General features: G+C 40.7%; 1 protein-coding gene across 1 annotated transcript in view; it reads left to right on the top strand.

Annotated features, from left to right (window-relative positions):
* Positions 1-22692, top strand: part of SND1 (staphylococcal nuclease and tudor domain containing 1) — a 413215-nt gene that overhangs the window by 126406 nt on the left and 264117 nt on the right. The window contains exon 11 of the mRNA XM_029923894.1: positions 19352-19441. Within this exon, the coding sequence (XP_029779754.1) occupies positions 19352-19441 (90 nt within the window). The remainder of the gene's footprint in view (positions 1-19351; positions 19442-22692) is intronic.

The raw sequence follows: 22692 nt of genomic DNA, 5'->3' as shown, positions 1-22692 counted from the left end.
GGGTTCAAACTGAGGAACCGTGAGATCGTGACCAGAGCCAAAGTCGGATGCTTAACTAATTAAACCATCCAGGTGACCTGCCATAACCTACAATTTAGATATTTCCTTTGGAATAAGCCTCACTAAATTGTGTTTCATCTGTTCAGAATCCATGTATATGGGGTCCTATTAGTTTATATTTAAATTCTGATTTTGCGGGTTGAATAGAAGTTCGAGAAAAGGGTGGACAGATTTGAGGGGCCAGTGGAGGTCCAAGGGTTATAGGGGATAATGACTGTGGTGAGGAGTGGGGCACAGTTTCCTGTCACGACCTCTTCAGCCTCTGGTTCTCTCTGGTATTTCTAGTATTAGACAGACTGGACTTCTCGGATGTTTAAGAGTGTGTGGCTTTGTTGACAGTGAATGTTGGTTATTCATTTGAGTGCTTTGAGAAACTGTTGTTAGTGTTGATGTTTTAATTTCTTACAAGTATTTCTTATCTGCTTGCAGATGAGAAGGAATCTCTGCTTTTGAAATTTGACTGTTTTTTTCTCTCTCTGTTCTTCCTTTTCTGCCTCCCTAGCTCCCAATTTGGATTAAAACTTAAACAGCCTAGGCTGATAGGACAGAAGACATTTACACAGTTGCTGATTTATTATCTTTGAATTTTAAAAAATGAACTTTTTAAAGGTTCCCTTTACATTTTTATAGTTGCCAAGTAGTGCCCATATCTGTAGACTGGAAAAGACAAAGGAGTTACACTCATCAAAACATTTTCTGAACAGGTAGATGTGTCTTTGGTTTCCTTCCGTGATCTGATTTAATGAAGATATTTTCCCCTCAGAGGACCATCTCAGGAATACCATATAGTCTCATTATTAGATGAATGGGTGCAGTTTTGTTCTTATGTCCTTACTTAAATGGGAATGTTACAACATGGCATATTTTCAAGGAGTCACAGGGAATTGACCTATTTTATTTAACAGTTAACGTACCGATGGGCATTTATAGCTAGAAGGAACATCATTTAGATCCAGCCACTTTTTTTTTTTCCAGAGGAGGAAATTGAAGCCCAGAGAGATTAAGTAATTTTATTCAACAAACATTAATTGAGCATGCACCATATGTTAGACCCAATACTATGTGCTGGGGGCTACAGAGATGAGTAAGTGTAAGTCCCTCCTGGAGATAAATACATAGTTCTTAGATCATACAGTTTGTAATTAGCAGGTCAGGAATTAGAATATTTATGAATCCTTCATATTCAATCAAGTCTTTGTACATCAATATGATAAAAAAATTATGTCATCCTGTTTATTCTTCTACTTTAATTTATTAAATCTTTTTAACAAAGATTTTCACTCATTTTTTTTAAGAACAAAACTCAGCATTCTTTCTTTGACATCAGTACTGCTTAGCTCCCACTCTTTCTTGAAAGATTAGTGTACACTAACCATCTACGTTTCTTCAACCCCCTAAAATCTGACTGAAACTACTCCAGCTGAAGTCATTGCCATGCCTAATAGGCATATTTCAGTTTTTATCTTGACTGTGTGTATCGTCCTATCTTCTTAAAACTTTCCATTGGGTTATTGATGCCCTGATTGTCCTGCCTCTTGTCCTTTTTAATTTCCCTCAGAGTTTCATCTGCCCACTTCTTATTCCCCAAATGGGCCAAACTTTTGCAGAACTTAGAGAAACTGAAAACATTCTTCAAGAGTTAGGATTCTTGCAGAGAGTGCATTCTAGCTGTCTGACCTTGTCAAGATTTTAGGCACTTCCATCTCTTTTCATAGGACCCATTTTCTAATCCTGCAGTGTTATGCTTTGCATATCAAGTTTTCTTGGATTTTTTTTTTCTCAAGAATTGGGACCATTTTCTCCATAGACTGACACATGATAAATTTTTTTTAATGTAGATTATTGCAGAATGACTTCTCACTGGCTCAGGCCACCCCTCCTCTCTCCAGCAATCCTCCCCTGTTTCTCTTTCCAGCTCTCTGCTGGGCTCTGTGAGCTATGTTGCTGCCAAGAAACAGCTCGTAGTGATTCTCTGTTAATGGTAGATTTATAGTTTTATGAATTGTCAGTATATTAATTCAAGTAAGAAGCTTAAACACAACTCTTAGTTATACTCAAATCGATTGGCAAACCCTTTTTAAAAATTCATAAATTATATGTGCATAAACTTGAGCCTTCATCTGTCTGATTAAATCTGCACTTGTAATTAGTTTGAGACAAATGAAATTTTTTACAGCTAAAAGAAGGGTGTTTTCCAGTTCTCACTATGGATATCCTACATGATGGTATTTTTTCCATATGTAATTATAGCCTAAACATTTGTGGTACATTTGTGCTGGGCAGCCCTCCATCCTACAAAAGACAGTTTCTGCCCTTAAGGAAATACAGTGTACTGTAATTAAAAAAAAAATAAGTATGCAGATTGATTTTCCCCAATGCCTTGTTATGTGTCCATGATGGTTCTTTTGGGCCTGTTATCAAGCTGATCCATTTGCTGAGTTAGAGTATTTTTCTCTTGCTTCTCCATTTCTTTTGGGTTGCTGACCCTCAGCCTTTGCTGTATACTTGTCCTTGATTAAAGTTAGATCAATAAAGCTAAATCAAGGTAAAAAGTGGAATTTCCTCAGGAGTATAAGTGACCATTTATTACAATTAAACTATTCAGAAAGAAATATTAGGTGGATTTTTGGTTTTATTTTTACTTACAGCCTTTTTTATTTCTGATTAGTTATGGGTTATTCTTTATATTTGAAAGTATTGAGGGAAGTGAAATGGATTTTTTTTAATTTTTTTTTTTAATGTTTCTTTATTTTTGAGACAGAGACAGAGCATGAGAGGGGGAGGGGCAGAGAGAGAAGGACACAGAACCGGAAGCAGGCTTCAGGCTCTGAGCTAGCTGTCAGCACAGAGCCTGATGTGGGACTCGAACCCACGAACGTGAGATCTGACCTGAACTGAAGTCGGAGGCTTAACCGACTAGCCACCCAGGTGCCCTGAAATGGATTTTTAAGCTGGTGTTTCTGAATTTTTTGTTTTGTTTTGTTTTCCTATAACCTCCTGGCCTTGGGTTGTGTTCAAATTTCTAAGATTTATTAGGTGAACATTCTGTAGCTAAGTGGCAAGATGTTCTGGCTTCTCATTAGTGGTGACCCTGGATAGTTTTCTCACATTCAGCAACATTTGTTAGGAGCCACCCAGCATTCATGTCACCGAGTGGTGAGGCTGAGCTGGAGTTTCGGGTGAGGAGGTCACCTTGCACATCTCTCTCTAGGAGGGTGCTTTGTAGGGAAGGCTCAGGCTAATTGTGATTTCCCTCTTCCTTTTGCACACGAACTCTACGCTTACAGGACAAAATGCTTAGTGGTTAGAAGAAGAAGGAAAATGGCTTTTTCTCCTTCCCTAAAGAAGGAGGAACATATAGGGTCTTTCGAGACCTCATAATAGAACCCAGTATCTATGTGTTGTAGAATCAGAGTTCAACTTTTGCCCCAGGCATTTTTCTACTGGTGGGACCTATAGTGTAAATTACACGGAACCTCATTCATTTACTCAGTTGAATTGTTTCATTCATTTACTCTGTTTAATTGTTTTGAGGATTAAATACAGTTAGGTTAAAAAGGGGAGTATGATGCTATTTTTAATCTGGAGTAGCTTCTCACCACCTATTGGATATAAGAAGTCTATATACTGACATGGGAGAGATGTGCCATGAGAAAAAAAGACTATTTGGTTAGAGAGCTCAGAGAAGGTTTCCTGATGGGGGTGGATGGCATTTGAACATGGCCTTTCAGAGTTTTTGTCATTTCAGTAAGCAGACTCTTCAGTGCTGAGATAGCAGTTCTATCCAAGCAAAAGGATATAATATATAAAAAGAGGAGGAGAAGACTCCATTGTGGTTCTTGTTCAGGAAGGAAACAGTTGGGAATATATTTGTTGAGATCAGAACTGGGCTAACGTGTTTGATTATATCCATAAATAGGGACTAAGTAATCTCTTTATCTCTTTGTTCTGCCAACCAGAGATCTGGATTCATATCTAAACTCTCATGTTAACTTGGAATTTGGTAGGATGCTGATGTTTCTCCCAGATCATACAAATCAGACTGTTGCCTGAATGAGCTCTACTTTTTTCTTGTGGTAAAAAAAAACCCCTGACCTAAAATTTACCATCTTCCATATTTTTTAAGTGTACAAGTCAGAGGGCTAAGTATATTCACATTGTTGGGAGACAGATCTCTGGAAATTTATTTTGTAGAATTGAAGCTCTATGTCTATTAAACAACTTTCCCCCTTCCCCCTTCCCCTCAATTCCCTGGTAACCATTGAGCTCCACTTTTTTTTGGGGGGGGGGCTGTTGACATGAGAGAAGATTGATAAAATCTATAATACCAAACCTGGTGTTATTTCTCTCATTCTTTCATCTTGCTATAGAAAAATGACATGTTGTTGGTGTTCTATGCCTGAGAGTCTGGCCAAGTTTACTAGCCCTCACTTTATTTCCATTCCTCTTTAGTAACCACCTTGACACATTTAAGGTTTTTACTTTTCTATCTTTACCATGATCCCAAAACATGAAAGCATGAATGGAGCCTTGCCATAGTTTAGCTTTTTAAGGCCACAGGAGGATTCACTATACAAAAGAGCACTTAACAATGTATCAGGTATAAAAAAAGTTTAGGGTGCATTGTTCTCGTGGCTTAAATTTTATGTTAGTTTAATGAATTAGGCACCTACTGGCTTAGAGATCTTTTTAGTGTAGTGTTTGTATTACTGGGAAAATCTTTCAAGCATTTCTCTTCATCATCTATGTTAACAGTGGAAGCTTTTCCTATATACCCTTTCCGTTTTTATTGGGTCTTTTATTAAAAAAATTTTTTTTTTAGGTTTATTTATTATTGAGACTGAGAGAAACAGAGCATGAGTGGGAGAGGGGTGCAGAGAGAGAGGGAGACCCAGAATCCAAAGCAGGCTCCAGGCTCTGAGCTATTTTTAGATTATAGATGGTCCTGATATGTGGGTACTGCTAGGTACCGGTAGTCTAGAACAGGTAAGAGACAGTATTCTCTGAGTAAAGTGTTGGTTAAAGAGACTGGAACTATCTGATGTTTGCATACTTCTTTGTACAGTTATATAGTGGCTTTTGGCTATTGTTTTAGGGGATGGAAACCATATCAGTTATTTTAGCAGATACATCCTAATATAAGAAATTATTAATCGGGTATGGAGATACTAAAAAGGCAGAAAGAGAACACTAAGGTTCACATAGTGGTTGGTGTTCATTACAAGATGCAGCTACCACCTGTAGGGTTGGGAGGACAAATAAGAGACCGGAATATGAAAACTTAGAAATTTGGAGGATGGACTCATTGGAAGGCAGCGATGCTCACCACTATACCACCAGTGCTGCGCTTGGATGGACCCATTGGAAGGGAGATGCAGACCTCTGTTGAGCTGAAGTTTGTCTCTCTAAACTTGAAGGAGAAACATCACAGAGCTGGGATCCAGGGCTGCCGGTTGATTGGTTCTGGAGAATGTGAGGTGTGCTAAGACTTCTGAGAATGTTGGGAAAACTGTAAGCTGGAATCCATTACCCCTACTGGAACAGACCACCATTGCTGAGAGGAAGAAGTGTGGCTATGGAGTAGCCAACAGGAATAGGAAAGAGTTTGTCCATTCTCCTGCTCACATCCCCTACTGGCAGAGCCTAACAGGGAACCAGCTGGCAAAGCAGAAATGTGCTTGGCAGTTTTCCCATCTCAGCATCACAAAGTGGAATTTAAAAAAGGTTAGATTTAAAACTGAGTGACAGTAGCTTCATAACTGGCACAAGTACTGCATCCAACTTCCTCCATCTCGATGAGCTTCCCAGGAGCTGGTGGCTTGGGTGGGCATGCCATACATGTTGAAATTAATTGACCTTTTCAGGTCTGTGGGGGATTGAGTGTGGAACCAGATGGGAGCGCAAAGCTTGTGGGTAATCTGTCAGTCCTTGCCACCTCACTGGTATTGAGGCAGATGAAAGAGAGGAACTAGGATGGGCTCTGGGGCCAGACAGATCTTTTTTTGGGATCTTCTGCTCTGACGTGTGTTATCCTGGGTATGTCTTTTCTCTGGGTATCTACCTCTCAGTTGAGCAAAGCTAGTCATTCCAGCTCAATTGCTTGCTGTGGGGATTAGAAATAAGTTTTAAAGTACCACACACACAGTAGGCACTCACATGGTTTGGGGTGTTTTGATTTTTAACAAAATGCTGTAGAAATTGGGAGTGGAGCCAGCCCCTTGTGTTGGGGAGTGAAGTCAGAGGCCTGTACTAGGTACAGCGTGTGGTGGTCACAAGGGGATGATGATGTGATTGACCTAAAAATGTTGTTAAATAGGCACAGTTAAAGTTTCATTTATGGCTAGGAGAACCAGGGAATTTAGAGTGGCATTACATAATACAGGGGCTTAAACTGCATCCTCAGTGACCAAGACACCAGCCTCGGCCCCACGACATAAACAGCCATGGATGACAACCACTGTTGCAGACAGAGTGCAGAGTGGGAGGCTCCCTGCCCATGTCCTCTTTTACTCGACTCTTCTGAGGATCTGGTCACTTGCCTGTGTGTTCATCAGGTGCAGATGGCTGGTACAGAATAACCTCACCCCTTCCTGACTGTGTTAATTCCACATTGGCTGAAAGGACAGTCTCTTTCATGAGGACAGCCCCTACGGTCTGGATTCTATCCTGTCAAGGTCTCCTCCTGCGGTAGAGCAAGGTATAATGTCTATATAAAGAAATTGCCTTGCCAGCTGGGGGCTGGACATGCATGTCTATGCTGTTCATAGTTCTGGGAACTTGGTTTGTCCATATTTCTCCATCGTGGTAGTGGGAGATAAATGTTGTAGTTTTCTGGTTGATGACAGGTAGACTCGAGAGTGAAAGAGAGTCATCTTTGTTCTGTAGGGTTAGAATGGTACCTGTCCTGAAAAGGTACAGGCCTCGTTTTAGTGAATGAAACCCAGACTGAGAGTAGTTTGAATTTGGTGGATAAAATATGTGGCACTAGACCTGACAGCCTGATTTAGACCTTGAAGTGATGCAACTGGCAAGGCGGAAGCTCAGTGTCTAAAGGGAGACCTTAGGCTGCACACTTATATAATTCAGTCTGGGGTTTTGAAACGCACCACAATTTATTGCACAAATTTGACTGGAAATCTGGCTCAATTGAAGGTTCCACTGGCACTAGCTAAATAATGGTGTCCTATCCAGCATTGTTTTCCCTCTGTCTTGTTCCAGGAAGGAAGTTTAATAATTATTTTTTAATATGGTGAAGAAGGAAAGGCATTCACAAAGAAACCTTTTTCTAACAAAAAATTATCTTCTGAATGGGCTTCCCTAATCGTGCAGTCTGTTACAGAGAAAATTGGTTTCCTATTATAAGAGATTTATTTTCTTTTCCTTCTTTTCCTTCCTCCTCTTCTAGAACTGTGGGAGGGCTTGTGGCACATCCCCGTGCTGGATGGGTTTCATCTGGCAGGGAGCCTGTACTTTAAGTAACGGGGTTGTCTCTTCGGAGGGCATTGGCTCTCCATTTTTAGCTTGGGGATGAAGGGTAAGAAGTGTGGGAGAAGATTTCTCCATTACTAGAAAACATGATTTGGGGCCAACTGGTTAATTATGAGCTTCCAGTGAAAAGGAAAGCAGTTCCAGGAGGGAAGAGCCAGTTGTGATATGCCGGTCCCTGCTGGTTTCCATTACCTCGCAGACCTCCAGGCCTGCTTTTGTCCTTGAAGGTTCTCTCTCCCTGCTCCATTTTCCCTTCCACCTTTAAACTCTGGTTTTTTATTTGCAGGCATTTTGTGTTCTTTCTAATGAAGGAGTTTCCTATGTTAACATTGATTCATGTTTGCAATCCATCCTCACAACTACTAGCTCGGTAGAAAGAGGCCCTAATAGAGAGTCACTAATTATTTTTTATTTCTTCCCAGTGCCATTTGCTCATTTGAACAGCACACAAAGAGTGCGTCGTTCAGCATAACTTTGCACCTGTTAGGACTGTTGCACATTGGTCTCCAGAACAAAGAAGGGCCCTTCGAGCTTCCTGGGCCTTCTCTTTCCTTCTATCTTAACCATCACAAAGCCCACCCCAGCACATGGCCTTGTCTAGGCTTAAATTTAATCTCAAATGTATGAATTTTCTGCAGGACACTTGTGCTTTTGATTCCACATTAGGAAATCTCCTTTTATATTGTACTATCATTTACTTTCATGTTGAGCTGCCACATTTGATATTTTTAAAATATCAGTTCAGCTTTACTTAAATTGTGAGTGGTACTATATGTGCTCTGTCAGTACTTCTCATAGCCATTAGCTAATGATCAAATGTATTCTTTTACCCCCAAAGATTGTAAGAGAATTTATCATGTCACACTTGCAGAGAGAACAGAAGATTGCTTTAAATTCTTGGCCAGGTCAAAAGAGGGCAGGCTGATTTTGGATTTTGTGCATTTGTTTTTTTCTAACATTACACATTGTGATTACAGTATTACTTTTGCATTACTGCTTACAGAGAGCCTAGATTTTATATTTATACAGTGAGCTAGCTAGCCTGGAACATTTTTAATCATTATTCAGTAATATAATTTTGTAGTATTGCATCTTACTTGGTAATATTAGCCGGAAGGTAGAGACATTAGAAATAGCTCATATTCAAGTAGTGTTCTATGGGAGGCATTCATTCTGCTAACAGCGGTATGAACCTACAGTGATATTACCCTGCCCCCTCCCTCAACCTTTTAAAATTCACTTTGATGTTTATTAACCAGTTCCATTTATTCCTATAATCGTAAGAAGTGTAGTTTGAGTTTTTAAAAAATAAATTTTTTATTGCCCCATCTTACTCTCTCAGTCAGCATGTTGTATTTTCTAGCAATATGGCACAATGCTAGGCACTTTCTGAGCAATATAAAGGTCCGTTTCTTCTCATAGCCATCTTCCCTCCTGTGATCTGGTAGGGAAGATAAGACCTATATGGAGTAATTAAATTACGGTAATACAAGGCAGAAAGTGATTAGTGCTGTAACTTTGGCTTATCTCTTCTGTCTCTTGACATTTTAGCTCTTGTTAACATCCATGTTAGATGCTGTAAAACTTAACTCAGCTAAGTAGCTTTGCTTCTCCATAGCACTGAAAGTATAGATTTGGTTTTCCCATGGAGTTTATGTTACCTGAGATGTTGCTTGAATGTGTACTTAGAGTTGCTTTAATTTGTACTAATATTATCCCTCATATGATTTTACAGGGTTTTGAAATAATTTTGCCTGCTTTTTCCTCTTTTGACTTGTGTAATGTCAGATAATTCTTAAATTGCTGATTCTTAGGAGGAAACTGAGGCACATGAGCATCCAGGAGCTGCTGGTGCCAGAATCATTGTTTAGAGCCCAGCCTTTTTATTCTATTGATCAGCAGCAAGCTGCTCACTTACTCTTGATCATTTCTTGCCATCAAATGTTTGAGGAATGTTTGATTTCAAGGTCCAGGTCAGCCCTTTCGTCTCTGACTTCAGGAGTAGTGAACTTGAGCTTTGTTCCCTTCAAGGATCCGATGCCCTTTCTGTCTCATTATCCAAGTCTTATCGGCAGAATCCTCACTATTCCTCTAGGAAAGGTGGCACAGATGTAGTTCCCCCTTGGAGCAGACTTCTATTTTCAGAGTAGTTGGTGAGTGGGGGACAAGATTTTGCCCTCTTAGTTGTTGGAAACTTCCCTGTGCGGGGAGAAGGCAATGGGGGCAGGACTCCAGAGTCTTTTTTATTTTCAGTTTTCTTCCTGGGTCTGGGAGCAGCTCTGCTGTGAGTTACATAGGTTCCTCCTTGCGAGCTCTGGTGTTCTCTAGCCTTGAGGTCTGTGAGGGGTAGTACTGTTCTTTTATTTCACTCTCTCCTATGCCTGCAGAAGTATTTGTAGCTAAGTGAAGGGATCCCTTATGGTTTGCTACTTGGATAATGGTTTTTGGATCCCATAGAGCCTTTTAACATATTTACTCTTAAAGTCTTAACAGGGTCTTCGGGGAAAAGGACCTGATATTTGGCCTCCCTACCCCCCACACCCCCCTTTACTCTCCTTCAGTCTTACTGCATCTGAGCAATAAATAGCAAGTACTTCTGAAAATGCTCATAGTTGGTTAATGTAATTGAGTAGAAGAACAGTCTCCAGAGACATTTTCCCCCCTTTCATGACGGTCTTGAAAATGGTACTTTAATTTGGGGCTGTGCAAGTTCCTGTGGAACATAATCATATGCTGTGCACTGCAGATGATGGGTGAGTCCCTTCAAGGACATGAGGCTGCCTAAATTTGCTCTGCTTCTTTCCGTCTTTGGATCCTGTGAAGCCGTTTTCCTGGCAGGTTGCCAGAAGACATTTGTAACTGGGCCTGTCTCGGGGGAATTGTCACTTCCTCTCTTGCTGTCACCGTGGCTAGTCTAGGTCTAGACCACTGTGTGTCTGAGGACAGGGGCAGGCAGGAGAGAGGATATGCCTACTTATTTGCTGTTCCCTGCCAGGGGGAAGGTTGATTTTTCTCTCTTTGATTGTCCAATTCCACGTTTGGTCTTCTGTAGCAGACTTGAGGAATATTTGAAAATCTTGTTTTGCCCCCATTACTAGAATGTTTCAGTGTATTATCTGCTTAGAAGTTCAGGGAGCAAATTGAGTTACCTCCAACTACATATAGAGAGATAACGGCTGAATTTCCTCGTTATTTAGTTGTTTATTTTGTTTAGCCATTTGACGTTAATCAAATACTTCAAAATATGTACAGCAGCATTTCTCAAAGTGTGGCCCACAGACCTTCTTGCTACTTACTAAAAATACAGAATTATGAAAATCACATTCCAGCCTTACCAAATCACAATATCTGGTGTAGGCCTGGCAGTCTGCATGACTACAAGCTCCCAGGCGAGATTTAGGCACACCAAAATGTGACAGCCATTGACAGGTGATGATGCTTTTTGGGAGTAAGAAGTCCAGTGTACAGAGTGTCCTGCTGACCAGCAGTGAGCATGGGCCTCTGAGATAGCTGGGTTTAAAATCCCGGCTCTGCTGTTACTTGTTACATGAGCCAGGAATGTTTCTGTTCCTTGCTGTAAAATCAGAATCCTGATCCTTGCCACCACCCAGGTAGCACTGCTGTGGGCGGTCAGCCTGCTCGATAGGATCGTTATTCTAGGCGTCATAGGGGTCTCATTGTAGGGGAGAAGAGTTTTCTTTCCCCTCTAGGGTCCCTGTGTGGGTCTGAAAATTAAACTGACAAAGATAGATTATAAGGAGAAAGGCATACAGATTTATTTGATGTAAGATTTATGTGACATGGGAGCTTTTGTAAGGAGATATAGATGCTGTGAAACAGACCTGAGTATTTTTATGCTGGGTAGAAATATGATAGGTGAAAGAATATGAGGGAAGTGTCAAGGCCTGTTTCGATTCTTCGCAGTATCTACTTTTCTTTGGAAATAAGGATGCTCCGTTCCTTCCTCCGAATATAGGAAGGGCATCTCTCTCATGAGGTTTTATGACCTGTTGGAGGTGAGAAGGATAGTAATAAGGTCAAAATGACCTTTCTGTTTCTACTGTTTTCTCTAACTCCTTCAACTTGAACCTCATCATTAACAATAGCTTTTATTATTATACCTTAAATTCCAGTTTCTTTTTAAGTGTTTATTTTTGAGAGTGACAGAGGGAGAGACAGAGCAGGGGAGGGGCAGAGAGAAAGTGAGACAGAGAATCCCAACAGGCTCCGTGTTGTCAGTACGGAGCCCGATGTGGGGCTTGAACTCATGAGTTTTGAGATCATCACCTGATCTGAAACAATGAGTACGGCACTTAACCAACTGAGCCACCCAGGTGCCCCAAATCCCAATGTTTTTATACATATTATTAGATCCTTAGACATGAGATCAGCAAGATCAAATATAATTGTTAGAAAAATTAAGAAATTTGAGAGTCCTATGAAAACAGCAGAACTTCACGGGCATAATTATGGGTTTCAAAGTACAGCCCTTCTAATCATATACCTGTGAAAATTTATAATCACTTTTTTTTTTCCAATTTGATTTCAGGTTCGATTGTTTACCGTTCCCTCTTTGCCTAATGGAGATCTGTATGAAATGTATTGCCTTGAGAATTTGGGACTTACTCAGACCGTGTCTCTTTAATAGACCCCATTTACCTTTGAGAGATATTTTGATTGGCAGAGTAAAATGGAGCTAATTAGGAAATAAATGCCTTTTTCCCCCTATGAAACAACTCCTGGAGAAATGTTTGGATATATGAACTTTCTCTGTGTGGTCCTTTATGTAGAAAGGTACAAACTGTCCTCCATTTGAACAAGACAGCTACAATTTTGAACCTTTCCCTCGGTGCTGACTGTAGCTTTCAAGTTAGCTGACCACCTATATTAACAATATGCCTCTCTGTGTTAAGGAACATAAAATAGTGGATATCCATGTGGATTCTGTCTCCTGGCTGCCAAGGGAATTGAAAGGTTCTTGATCATAAATAGGCCCAGGGCATGTGGTAATGTTCCTATGTTCAGTCTATAATCCAAATGGAAATAGGGGCCTTTGTTTATCACAATGGTGTGTGTGTGTCAGGACAACTGAGACTGGGCCATTATTTACTGCTGGAAATTTTATCATTTTAATCTGATCATGTCTGTTCTTACTTGATTTCAATGGTCATTAAAAAAACCTTCATACAGTTCTGCTTGGTTACTTTAGTTAATATTATTATAGTTCAGGTCTCCTGTTAAAAATCAAACTTGTTTTTGACCCTGGTTATTTGATAGCACATTTGTAGTTAACTTATTCCCTTCTATCTCATGGAAGGATAGATCTATGAACTTTTGTTTTTTGAGGGACAAAATGGAATTTAATTCATTTTTTATGAGGAAAAGAATGGCTGTTTGTTTGATATTTTATTCCTGTGCAATGAAATATTCCCTGAGCAAAGGGAAAGTGTTGACCAAACAAGGTTTGGGGTTTCCTATCCCTAAACATTTTTTGCTTCATAAACATTCCAACATTATGGAATGAATAATCTAGTAGGCATTCCTTTCTGAGCCTTGGTATCATACCACATGTGCTACAGATCCTCTGTTTTTCTTTTAAAGACAGAAAACCTCACAGAGCAAGTTGGAAGTCCCGTGTACGCATCCTCAAACCCATTCTTTCTCTCTGTTCCTTTTCTCTTTTTTCCACTGCCTATCTCACATCAGTAACCTGTCTTTGATTTCTTTGCATTCTTATACTTTTGATGCATATATAGCTCTATGAACAGTGTTTCTTGCATGTGGTTTTTAGTTAGTATTTAAGTGGAATTTTACTATATCATCCTACAATTTGCTTTTCCTACTCAATATTTTTTCAAGTTTGTTCATTTGTTGGGTTGCTTTAATTCAGCTTAACAGCTCTGTAGTAGTTGACTCTAGGATTGTACCATAAACATACTGTGAATGTTGTTACATTTGTCTTGCACATTGGAGACTTTTCTAGGGCATATACCTACCTCTAAGAGGAATTTCCTAATTATAGAGGTGCATATCTTCAACTGTAACCAGATGATGACAAAGTAGCACTGTGTCAAGATGCCATCATATTTGAGCCATTTTTTACTCCCCATCTGTGGTTACAGGGTACTTCCATTTCCCCACATTCTCACCACAAAAATTTTTACCAATGTAGTCGATGTCCTCTAGTATCATAATTTACTTCATTTCCTTGATTATTAATTAAAAATTACTTTTTTAAATATATATATTTAATGTCCATTTAGAGTTCTTTTGTGAAATGCCTGTTCATTCTTTTGTCAATTCTCCTGTTGGATTGTTTCTTTTTTTTTTTTTTTTATTGATTTGTTAGAATTCTTCCTTTCTTCACAGAGCAAATAAAAGTAATTAGAATATCCAGTGATTCTCAGACCACATCTGCCAACCTGACAGTATTTGCGTGCACACACCTGAAGCTGAATTATGGTGCTCTCATGTAAAGCCACTTCCACCTTGCTTATTCAAGGACATTGCTTTGGAAGTTCTGTCCCCTGTCTTCTACATTGTCACTTTTTTGCTCTCCACTGGGCCATTGCCTGTCCTTTCTCTCATCAAAAATGGAAAACGGAAGCACTTTCTCTTTACCTTGCCTCCTCTGCCAGCTGGCACGTAATCCCTTCAGACTCCTTTGTGGCACAGCTTTCAAAAGCATTGTATGTGCTTGCTTTTTCCAGTCCTTCGCTTCCCATTCCTGGTTCCAGTCAGCCTTCTGACCCCACTACTCCCCTAGAACTCTTCTTGTTCAGCTACTGATGGATGACCTCTACTTAACATAATCCATCATGCAAATCTTAGTGCCTTGCCCCCCCGCCCTGGTTTGCTGCACTTGACACCATTGGTCATTTCCTCCTTCTCAATTCACTTTCTCTGGCTTCTAGGGCCGAACTGAGTAGTTCCCCCTACTCAGCTCACTGAATGCTCCTTCTCACTCTCCTTTTGCTGATTTTTCTCTTATCCCTTTTTAATGTTATAGTGTCTCAAGGCTCAGTCCTCAAGTCCTATTCAGATTCATAGCTTTAAACACCACCTGTGTACCAGCCACTCCCAAATGTGTACTTTCAGTTCGCAGCTTTCCTTCTAACACCCTTGTTTATCCAGCCTATTAGACTTGGAAGTGTATGATGTTAGGAACTAAACTGGTCATCTCCTCTGGTGACCCCATCTCTTTTTCCTTTTGCTCAGATAAAAACCCTTGTAGTCATCCTTGGTTCCTCCCTTTCACACTTCTCATGCCATCTATCCAAATATTTCCTGATTCTGATCACTTCTTACCTCCTTCACTGCTCCCTCCTTGATGTAATCTACCACCATTACCTGCCCAGATTACTGTCATAATCTCCTAATGGGTCTCCTTTTGCTCTACCCTTTCCTTGCTAGAGTGTGTTATCAACAAAGTGGTCAGCGTAACCTTTTCATTAAGTCTGATCTGTGTCTTTACCCCCTGTTGCTCTCCCCTCCTGCATGCCACCTGAGCTATGATGGTGCCCACTGGGCATGCTCCTAACTCAGGGTCTTCGCTTTGTCTGTTGTCCCTTTCTCCAGATGGCTCAACCCCATACCTTCTTTGAGTCTTTGTTTTTAACAGACCCTGATCACATTACAGCTGTAGCTCTGCACTCCAGCTTGCTCTCATCCTGCTCTGCTTTTTCTAGATGTTTCAACTATCAGCTCCTAAGCATTTGTGCTTTGGTCTGTCACTTTGTTTATGAAGTCTTTTCACTAAGAAACTGCTTGAATTTTAGTGGAATTGCATTTATTAGTCTTTTTTTTTCCCTTCCCTGATGGTTTTTCTCCCCCCCCCCCCCTATTTTAAAGTATATTCACTTATTTTTGAGAGAGAGTATGAGTGTGAGAGAATCCCAAGCAGTCTCCACATCTAGCTCAGTGTGGATCCTGATAGGGGCCTTGGTCCCACCACTGGGAGATCAGGAGCTGAGCCGAAATCACGAGGCAACTGACTGAGTCACCCAGGTGCCCTGGTTTATGTTTCTTCAGGTCTTGTTTGAGAACTCCTGGAGTATCCCTAGGGATATTAGATATTTGAGCTACAGGATGGGCTAGAAATTAGGGGGTTGAATATAAGGCCTTGATTGGAGGTCTCTTTCATTCCCTCCAAATTAGCATTGAACAGCATTTTGGCAACAAGCCAAACATAACTCCTGTAAAAATGCCAGGTGTGTCTTTAGATGCTAAGATGTGGGAGCCTCCCTCTCCAAACCAGTGAGAGGTGTAGATAATTAGTTATCGCTAATGTAGGAGTAATTTCAGGGCCTATCTGTATGTACAATGGTCCTTTCTCAGGATGAACAGTGATTACAGCACATATTGTTTTGTGTATTATCTGTCCACCAGATAAAGCAAGCATTCTCTTCTATTTTTATTTTTTAAAAAATATTTCTGTGTAAATTAGATTCTAAACTAGACAGTCCTTTTTATCAGGCAAGATTCTGCTAAAGTCCTGTTTTCTCAGAATACATTCCATACCTCAATTGCCTCTTAGAGATTTCAAAGGCTTTTATGTACCTGGTAATTTGGAGGAATTGCTTTTATTTTGTGGTTTCCTAGGGACTTCTAATATCTCTCTTGTAAGATGTTTGCAGATGTCAATAGCTACTAGCTCTGAAGGGTTAGAGTAACAATATCATTCTATTTTCACTTGTGATACCTTGTTTTCTGCTTGTGCTATTAGTTCTTTCCCAGCTTCATAAGAGAAATGTAATCAGACTCTGAACTTGCCCGTTTTTTGATTGGGATATTTGTTGGTATACTATTTATTTTTCCTTCATTCTTTGAGAGCATTTTGTCTTGGGCCAGTCCTGTTGAGTCTTTCTTACTCAGAAAGCCATTTCCTTCCTTCCTTCCTTCCTTCCTTCCTTCCTTCCTTCCTTCCTTCCTTCCTTCCTTCCTTCCTTCCTTCCTCTCTTTCTCTCTCTTTCTCTTTCTCTCTTTCTCTTTCTATATTTATGTATGTATTTTGAGAGCAAGAGAGGGAGCAGTAGAGTGTGAGCAGGGAAGAGCAGAAAGAGAAAGAGAGAAAGAGGGAGGGAGGGAATCACAAGCAGGCCCCACGCTGTCAGCGCAGAGCCCTGCATGGAGGTTGATCTCCCGACCATGAGATCATGACCTGAGTCAGAATCAGAGAGTTGGATGCTTAACTGACTTAGCCACCCAGGCCCCCCCAGACAGCCGTTTTCACCCATTTAGGTGCCTTATTTCGTGACCCTCATCTGAATGCTTGAATAGAACCGTATTTCTTAGCTTTCATTCATTGTTTTGGAGTTCCAGTCAAGTGATACTGCCTTGTGATCTTTTTGGTGTTTCAGAATAATTAGAGTAAGGTTCACATATTTAGGTTCTGTGACAGATTATGAGGCTCTGCAAGGTAAATGTCCATATATTGTTCAGTTTACTTTTTAAAATGTTGTTCACTTAGGCTTGTGTAATTACACAGCTACTCTCTGTAAATAGATTGTCCTTTATTGCGTGGTGAATATGAATACACTGGCACTTGTTTGTTCCCAAGGGCTTATTTTGATAACCATTGATTTTGTCTTTATGAAAAATCCTGTTCATTATTGGCACCTAGAATCTTCTGTCTAGCAAGCATTCTTACTATATCATTGTTTTCAAAAACTCTGTTTTATGGCTTATACATTATACTTGGCTCCATAGTCGTGACCCACTATTTTGGTAAGACTGACCAGATATTTATAAAATATCCATAACCCTGTATATCTGCCCTTGTGTTACCCAGAACTCCCTCTACTTGGGCAACTCTCATGTACCCCATCTCCCCTTTTCTTTTTCTTATAAGAAAAAGTTTAGTTCAGTGTTTTGCTTCTTTAGAGATTTTCATATTCAGGGCCATACCTCATGTATTAGACTGATTGTGATGCCCCAGGGCTTTGGTCAGAGTGTGGCCATGCATGTTGTTCCTGTTGAGAGCATGTGGAGGCTCACACATCCAAAAAGGAATAGAAACTTGCCTTCATTTCAATCATGCCACCTTAACGTCCGAGCAGAGTACCATAACGCTGCTGCCTTTTGGTGACTGTCGTTTCAACTAGAAAAATTAGAAATAATTTGAATGCTTCTTTGAGTGTAGGATAGATTATAAAGGGGTCTTGTTTTGTCAGAGGTTCACTAGATGGTAAAGATGAGGCCAGGTGAGCTAACTGTACAGGTTGGGTAAGCAACAGCACACCTCTGGGTCAGGAGCGCCTCCTTGATTTTCTTCTTTGTGGAATTTTCCTCAGCATTAATGGTCCAGGAGAGTCTGAAATCTGTACATGTAGTCTCTTTCTTTTAGCTTGTTTGGGTTTTGTATATATAGATCATTTTTCGTATTTCTTTTGTATTTAGTTCATCCAACTATTACTTGGGTATGACGGGAGGTACTATACTCGGCTCCAGGGTCACAGAATAACAGACGTGGACGGCATTCCTGTTCTTGTGGAACTTAGGGGCTTAGCTGAGGAGAGACATTAAAGTAGTCATAGCACGTAATCCAATCAGCACCTCCCTATTTCTTTTAACATCCTCTACCTTCCCCCCCCCCAATCATAAGACAAACATTTCTTGACTTCATGGATGTGCCACTATGAGTTAGAATATTGGATTCTTCTTTTGCTCCTTTGTCCATTCTGTTAATTCATTTCTTAAAATCCTTCTCATATCTCCTAAGTTCCTACCCATTTCCTCTTTTGTCCGGTTCCTCTAGAACTTTCTCTCATATTCCCAAAATTCTACTGCTTAGGTTAGTAACCCCATTGGGGATAAGTCTGGGACCTATGAGATAATGAAAGAATTGTGTATGTCGATATTCACATGTGTGAGTGTTGGGTTGAAATACTATTTTTTCCTGCCTCTTTTAGCTTGTTCTGTTTTTTCAACTCTAATTTTCTTCCTAGTTTTTTCTTATCCTGTAAACTCACATTAAGTCAATGAAACCTTGTCACCTTGTCAGTGAAACATTTCCTGATTACTTCTTTCTTTCCACTTCCCTGAACTCTGATAGCACTTAGTCCCTAGTCTATATCACAGTTTAGCACTTACTCAAAACTGCTTTGTGTTGCCATTTTATATTTTTTCTTGTGTTACTCTGTTTGCAAGAATTTTGAATCTAGTATTATAACCTGTATTTACAGAGAGCTTTGAATCGGTCTAATAGTTGGTAGGTGCTTAATAATGGCTTATAGAATAATGGAACTAGATTCATAGTGTATCTATAAATATTTGGAGGGCCCTAATACTTCCTGAGCTTCTTTTGTACCACAGGTAGTATAGGTGATGACCATTTAGGTTGTTTTCAGTTTGGGTAATTTCAAACATTCCATTAGTTATTATTTATATATTTATTTTTTTTTCAATGTTTAGTTATTTTTGAGGGAGAGAGACACAGACAGAGCATGAGTACGGGAGGGGCAGAGAGAGAGGGAGACACAGAATCCAAAGCAGGCGATAGCTCAGAGCCTGATGTGGGGCTGGAACTCACGGACTACAAGATTATGACCTGAGCTGAAGTCAGATACTTAACCGACTGAGCCACCCAGGCGCCCCTCCTGGGCGCTAGTCTCTCACGTGAGAAAGATAATCTTATTCCCTGTAAAGCATTTTATGCAAATATTTATTAATCATTTATGGTGTATCTAGCACTTAGATAGTATCTGTGATATGAGGAGGTAGTATATTTCTAACATAGCGTATTTCAGATGTATTCTAGTGTCTTGTTTTTCATTCCTGATGTGATACTTTGTTTTTCTTTTAGGATAAGAACAAGAAACTACGTCCCCTGTATGACATTCCCTACATGTTTGAAGCCCGGGAATTTCTTCGAAAGAAGCTTATTGGGAAAAAGGTAAAGGATGACAGAAACATATTTGCAAATGGTTGGGGCCCTCATGATGGCATCCTGAAGACCTGCAGATGACGCTCCTCCACCAAGTCAAGTGGAATTACTTTTGAAGTGGGACGTGCCTGTGTATCGGGAAGTGGTATCCCATGGGAGAATTTTTAAATTGGGGCCCTGACCACAGTGTGATTGCCAAAGACCTCGCAGCATGCTCTTTCTAGGGTCCAGGCTCAATTCCAGTTTCAATAATTGCATATTGCCCTGAGCTTCAGCTACTTGGCTCTCTTGTTCTCTTCAGCCACCTCCATTAAAAGTCTGTGCTGTGGGATATGCTACTGAAGGAAGGTTTCCGGTGTTTTCTGCCTCCCCTACTTTTGAGGGATAGATTGGCTGTCGAGAAGAGGGGCTCTTTGGGAATGGGAGCCTGCTTCCTGAAATGAACCATGGTGCGGATGCCTCCTCCACTTCTTCGGCTGGTCATACTTCCCGGAGCTTCTCCTGCAAGTGCGAGGGGAGCCTTGTGTGGTTTCCCAGGAGTCCTGTGGAGCCTTTGGTGCAGCACATTGACTTTCTTGTCTAGTGCAATAGCTCAGATGCCCTAAGAGTGCATTTCCTTGTATTCTTAGAGCATAATAATCTCTGACCAGCTGTAGAACTTGCTGTTCTGGGAGGCTGAGAGGGAGCCTCTGATCATTTCCTTATTTTCCCTGCCTTCCCCACTGTCAGCATTCCAGGCTGGTAGGTGTCTGTGTCCCTGATGAACAGAGGAAATGAATGGCATCGTTCTTTTGATGGCAATTGATGGAAATCTGTTCAAGGAGAGACTGTGGTTTGTCTTTTCTGTACTTGCTCCAGTGAGGATTCTTCTGGAAAATACCGCATGTTTTGGGTTGATTTTTCCCATATTTTCAGAAAATTAAGGCCATTCTGCTGTTTGTCTGGCCTTAACACATTAATGCCACATTAGCATTCTTTACCTAATGCAGATTTTTAACGATGTCACACGTTTGATAAGGCTCTGGATTTTGAACTAACACCAAAGTAGTCTATCATAAACATAAGCAATTTTATTGTATACCACAGTCACTAGAAATATAAATTATAGCAAAGAGATTTTGAAGTTGGCATGAGATGAAATTGCTAATTTTGAAGTACAGAAACGAAGCTGGATTTCCTAAAATGAGTGTTAAATCTCCTCAGGTTCCTTCAGAGAATAGGCTCATTTGTCATTGTATAAAACTTGACAGAATGCAGCATTCATTCATGAAGTGTAGTGCAAATGATGGCTTTAAGCCTCTTTCAATTTCTAGATCTCCTGTTATCTGATCTAATGTCGACATCTCTATTTCACCAAGTTTACATCCCACCACTCATTACTGGCTCACACACAATAGCATAGAAGCAAACAAGGAATTCCCTCAAAAGTGTGGATTTCTAGTGAAATCCATCCAGAATCACCTTGAAAGGAGTGGCGGCGCATCTTTGATTCCCGTGCAGCTGTTTGTGCGGCATGTGTTCAGGCATCTCCCTGGTTTCTTTAATATTGCCCTTTCCTGATTCTGTTTCATTCCTGGGAGCGTTGATCACAGCTCATTGCAGCCACCGCTGAGTGGTCCTAGAAGGGGAGCCCAGGGTTCTGCTCTCAGAACCTATGTGCCAGGCCTCTGTAATACAGACCAACATCTCCAGATAGAAGGACTGACCTCTACTGTCAGATATGGTGACAATTCTTAAGCAATTAGTTTTCTTCTTGGTGGGAGAAGCCTCACTTACTGGTTCTTCTGCATAAGAGTGATTGGATTCTATTTGTGCTGAGCCCAAGTTTTGTCCCCCACGGTGACATTGTATAAATGATGAATACTGTCTCCCTGCGCGGGGAGTAGGATGCTGCTCAGCTCTGCTGGGCTGGAACATTCTTGATGCAAACTGCTTTTCCTGACTCACCACCTGAAACCACTTGCCTGTCTTCTGGGTCCATCAGTTGCGACAGCGAACACCCATGTTTTCTCTCGAGTCTGGGAGCAGGCGGGGCAGTTGCTGCCACAGGGGGGTGGCTAGCACATCATTGCACATTTCTGCCAATTCCCTTCAGACCTCTGCAGCTGTTCAGCATGGCACATGGTGATTAAGAGGCACCGAGAGGGAGCATGTGCGCCTATGTGCCTCTGTGCATGAAAGCTGATTAGGGCAGCCTGTCACAGCTTAAGCAAGTTAATGGAGGTAAAATCATCTTCTCTGCCCAGACTATTATTTGACCATCCCAGAGAGTCTATAATATGACAGTTCTGAGGAGTTTCTAGAATGTAGAGAAATAAGATTGAAGGTAAACTGCTGAGGTGCTTTGTTGGATTCAGTGGTCTCCATTTCAGTTGTGGAAATTCACTTTGATTCACTCCCAAGGTTTATGTCTGGCTGAGGGCCTTAATTAAAGTAACACGCACCTCTCTGAGCCTTGGTTTCGTCACTTGTGAACTAGGAATATTATTTGCCTTTCCCTTTTCATGGGATTGTTACAAGAATCTAGGATGATATTAGCCTTTCATATTTTGCCAGAAGCCAGTTAAGTATGTTGTGGTGTTGTGTTTAATAATGCTGCTTTCTCCATTTCTCAGTTATGATTTTTTTTTTTAAACTGGCTCTGAGTCATGAGATTTGAACCAGTACACAACTAATTTGAGTGCCATCAGCCCATTGCACAGATTGGAGTAGTATCGGTTAGATGTGGTGTCAAGTTTCCAGGTTCCACAAAATGAGTGCCAGCTCGGGCATTTGTGTATGTGTGAAGTGTGTGTGTGTTGTGTAAAGCGTATGTTTGTGTGTTCTCTGGATGAGAGAGACGTAGAAGGATACGTGTGTATCTTGGAAGTGTTTCAGAAGCTGTCTGAATTGCCGTACCGCCTGGTAGAATTCCCTCCCCATCCTCTGTTTACCGTCTGCCATCTGTGCTCTCACTGAAATCTTGACTAAGGAATATGCATGGTGAAGAACTGTCTTGTTATTTTCTTCTGGGATTCTTCATGGCCCCAGTATAGTGGAGAAATGGAAACCATGGTAACTTCCACATGTCTTTCAGTTTTGTGGTGTCATATCCTAGGTGGGTATAAGATGTTGAGAATGATGTCCTCCAAAAATAACCAGGGCTGCAGTCTTCTGCTAGCAGTGGGAACAGTGTCTTTCTATGTATATATATTTTCCTTAATGCCTAGAGAAGGTCAGCCCACTGAAAGAACGAGTTTGTGTGCCTAAGTCATTTTGTT

The sequence above is a fragment of the Suricata suricatta genome, chromosome 2 (genome assembly GCF_006229205.1).
Source record: "Suricata suricatta isolate VVHF042 chromosome 2, meerkat_22Aug2017_6uvM2_HiC, whole genome shotgun sequence".
Taxonomy (NCBI): domain Eukaryota; kingdom Metazoa; phylum Chordata; class Mammalia; order Carnivora; family Herpestidae; genus Suricata; species Suricata suricatta.
The sequence above is the reverse complement of the archived record's forward strand: the minus strand, read 5'-3'. Positions and strand labels throughout refer to the sequence as shown.